The following is a 2,937-nucleotide window of genomic DNA, read 5'->3' as shown; positions in this document are numbered from 1 at the left end:
TGAGTTAGTCTCTCTGAAGCCATTGCTATGTGTGTTGTTTCTACGCTGATTTGAAGTCTATCTTAGGGGTTGGCCCTAAGGTAAAGGATTCCATTGAAGACCCCTTCAGGTAGGAGACCTGGTTGGGAGACGTTCGTGTTAGGCTACACGTTAGAGTACAAGGTACGACCATTGCATCAGGGGTATGTGAGTGCTACTACTTTGTATCTAGTCTTGTCTTCTGAATAGTGGATATCCTGGGTTTGGCTGCCCCGGAGTGGTTTTTGTCGTATTGAGTTTTCCACTTCGTTAACAAAAATTCTTATGTCTTTTAAATTCCGCATTGATATTTTGTTAACACTCTATACACACACACACTTACTTTGTGTTAGAAGTCATTTCAATTTCCCATCCTTCATTTACCTTGAGGCATAGACCACAACCCTGCCTTGCTCCATAAGGACGCATCTCATTCCCTTCTTTGATGCATCTGTGTAGACCACATACCCAACAAATTCCATGGGTTGTGTAAGCATAGGTGCAATTACAAGTCTTAGCTTGAACTCTTGGAAGCTTGTTTCACATTCTTTACCCCATTCAAAGGGGACATTCTTCTTTGTGAGAGCTGTTAGTGGCCCTGACAATGCGGAGAATCCCTCAATGAATCTTCGGAAGTAACCTGCTAGACCTAATAAACTTCGGATCTCCCGAACATTCATAGGTCGTTCCCACTCAACCATAGCTTTCATCTTCGTTGGATCGACTGCAAGTCCGTTCTTGTTCTATGACCTAAGGACACTTATTCTAACCAGAATGCACATTTCTTGAGTTTGGCAAATAGCTTCTTTTCTCTAAGAACTTCCATCACTGTCTTCAAGTACTTTTCATGTTCGACATGATTTGCCAAGTAGACTAATATGTCATCGATAAATACCACCACAAAAGAGTCTAAGTACTCTTGGAATACCCAATTCATCAAGTCCATGAATACCGACGGAGCATTAGTCAGTCCAAATGGCATCACCAAGAATTCATAATGGCCATACCGTGTTCAGATCGCTGTCTTCGTCATGTCTTCTTCATGCACCCTAAATTGATGGTATCCCGAAAGAAGATCAATCTTTAAGAATACCGAAGCCCCCTTGAGTTGATCAAATAGATCATCGATTCTTGGTAAGGCATACTTTTCTTAATTATCACTCGGTTTAGCTCACGATAATCTATGCACAGCCGCATAGACCCATCTTTCCTCTTCACAAACAACACCGGCAGTCCCCAGAGTGTCACACTTATGCGGATGAAACACCAATCTAGCAACTCTTGAAGTTGCTCCTTCAACTCTCTTAACTCTGTAGGAGCCATACTGTACGGTACCTTGTGAATAGGTTGAGTTCCCGGTAACAAGTTGATGGTGAACTCAATTTCGCGATTCAGAGGAAATCCCGTGACTTTTATGAAAACATTTGGATAATGGCGCACCACTGGAATATCTTCCAACTTTGCCTTGACTTCAAGCTTAGCTTGAACATAAGCCAAATACGCTTGTGCACCCTCTCTAACACTCTTTATCACTTGAACAGCAAAGAGAAGTGATAGAGTAGCTCGTACACGAGATTTGCTGAACTTGAACTCCTCTATGCCATGAAGTCAGAATATCACTTCCTTCTTGCGACCATCTATGTTCACTCCATACTTTGATAGCCAATCCAGTCTCAAAATGACATCAAAGCCCAGCATGTTGAACACTGCTAACTTCTCTGGTAGAGTGTTCCCTTCTATAATAATGGGACAGTTATCCACACATCTCCTACATGTCACTGCGTTTCCAACAGGAGTGGCCACACATATGTTTTGTTCTAGTGGTTTTGTGATCAGTTTGTATAGCTTCAGATAAGTCGACGAAATGAAGGAATAGGTAGCACCCGAATCAAACAAGATGCAAGCAACACTACCGAACAAAGGGATTGTACCTGTGACAACATTGGTGGCATTCTCTTTAGCTATGACATTGCCTGGAGTAAGTGAGTAGACTCTAGCTTGTGCGGGTTGCCTAGGCTGATAGTTTTTCGCTTGAGACCCTTAACTTTTGGTGGCAACTTGTTGACAATCTCTAGCATAATGGCCCTCTCGGCCACATTCAAAACACGTCATAGATCCTATGTAGCATACACCTGAGTGTGACCTCCCAAATTTACCGCACTGAGTGACACTGAAGCTGCCCTGACTCACAGGAGCACCTTTTCTTTTAAAGGATCCGAAACTGCTGCCAGAAGACTGTCTCTTTTGTTAGTTTGTGATTGGCCTCATTCTGTTTGGACAAAATCACTTGTATGTAAGATACTGTTTAAGAGGGATTCCACTATTCAAAAGTATTTCAGAAGATTCTGCAAGTCAAAAAAGTCGGTTCCCTGCCAGTCGTCCGGACGATGTGTCATCCCGTCCGGACACTCATCTGTCCACAGTTCCATCCGTCTGGACAACGTGCGATACCGTCTGGACGCCAGACAGACCAAGCATCATTCGTCCGGACGACATGGATTTCCGTCCGGAACCTTCACTGTATCAAGAAGCTTCTGTTCCAGCATGCATCCGTCCAGACATCTCAGCAGCCCGTCCGGACAACTTCCAGTGATCGATCAGCTTCAAATTTTCTTTCCAAAGTTCAAATAAGGGAAGATTGATGCAATCGTTCGGACGACGTGGATTCCCGTCCGGACGCGCTCATACATAAGGCAAGAATCGTAATTCAAATACAACCGTCCGGGCGTCAGTCATCTTAGTCCGGAAGCGCATTCAACAGATATGGAAATTGCGTATTCAACTTCAAACATCTGGACACCTGCCTATCATGGTCTGGACGCGGGCTCATCTGATATGGAAATTGCATGTTGAAGATTAACCGTCAGGACGGCTATCATCCTTGGTCCGGATGCGCGAAAGCCTTATATGGAAATTACT

At 43.8% G+C, this 2,937-nt stretch overlaps 1 protein-coding gene across 1 annotated transcript; it reads right to left on the bottom strand.

The window, feature by feature from the left end:
- Window positions 1-1,101: 1,101 nt before the first annotated feature.
- Window positions 1,102-1,716, bottom strand: LOC133871581 (uncharacterized). The gene is made up of 2 exons (XM_062309010.1): window positions 1,639-1,716; window positions 1,102-1,542 (listed from the first exon to the last, which is right to left on the bottom strand). The coding sequence occupies exons 1-2, from the start codon at window positions 1,714-1,716 to the stop codon at window positions 1,102-1,104; spliced, it is 519 nt and encodes a 172-aa protein (XP_062164994.1).
- Window positions 1,717-2,937: the final 1,221 nt, after the last annotated feature.

The sequence above is a fragment of the Alnus glutinosa genome, chromosome 6 (genome assembly GCF_958979055.1).
Source record: "Alnus glutinosa chromosome 6, dhAlnGlut1.1, whole genome shotgun sequence".
Lineage (NCBI taxonomy): Eukaryota > Viridiplantae > Streptophyta > Magnoliopsida > Fagales > Betulaceae > Alnus > Alnus glutinosa.
This window is presented reverse-complemented; position numbering and strand designations above follow the sequence as displayed.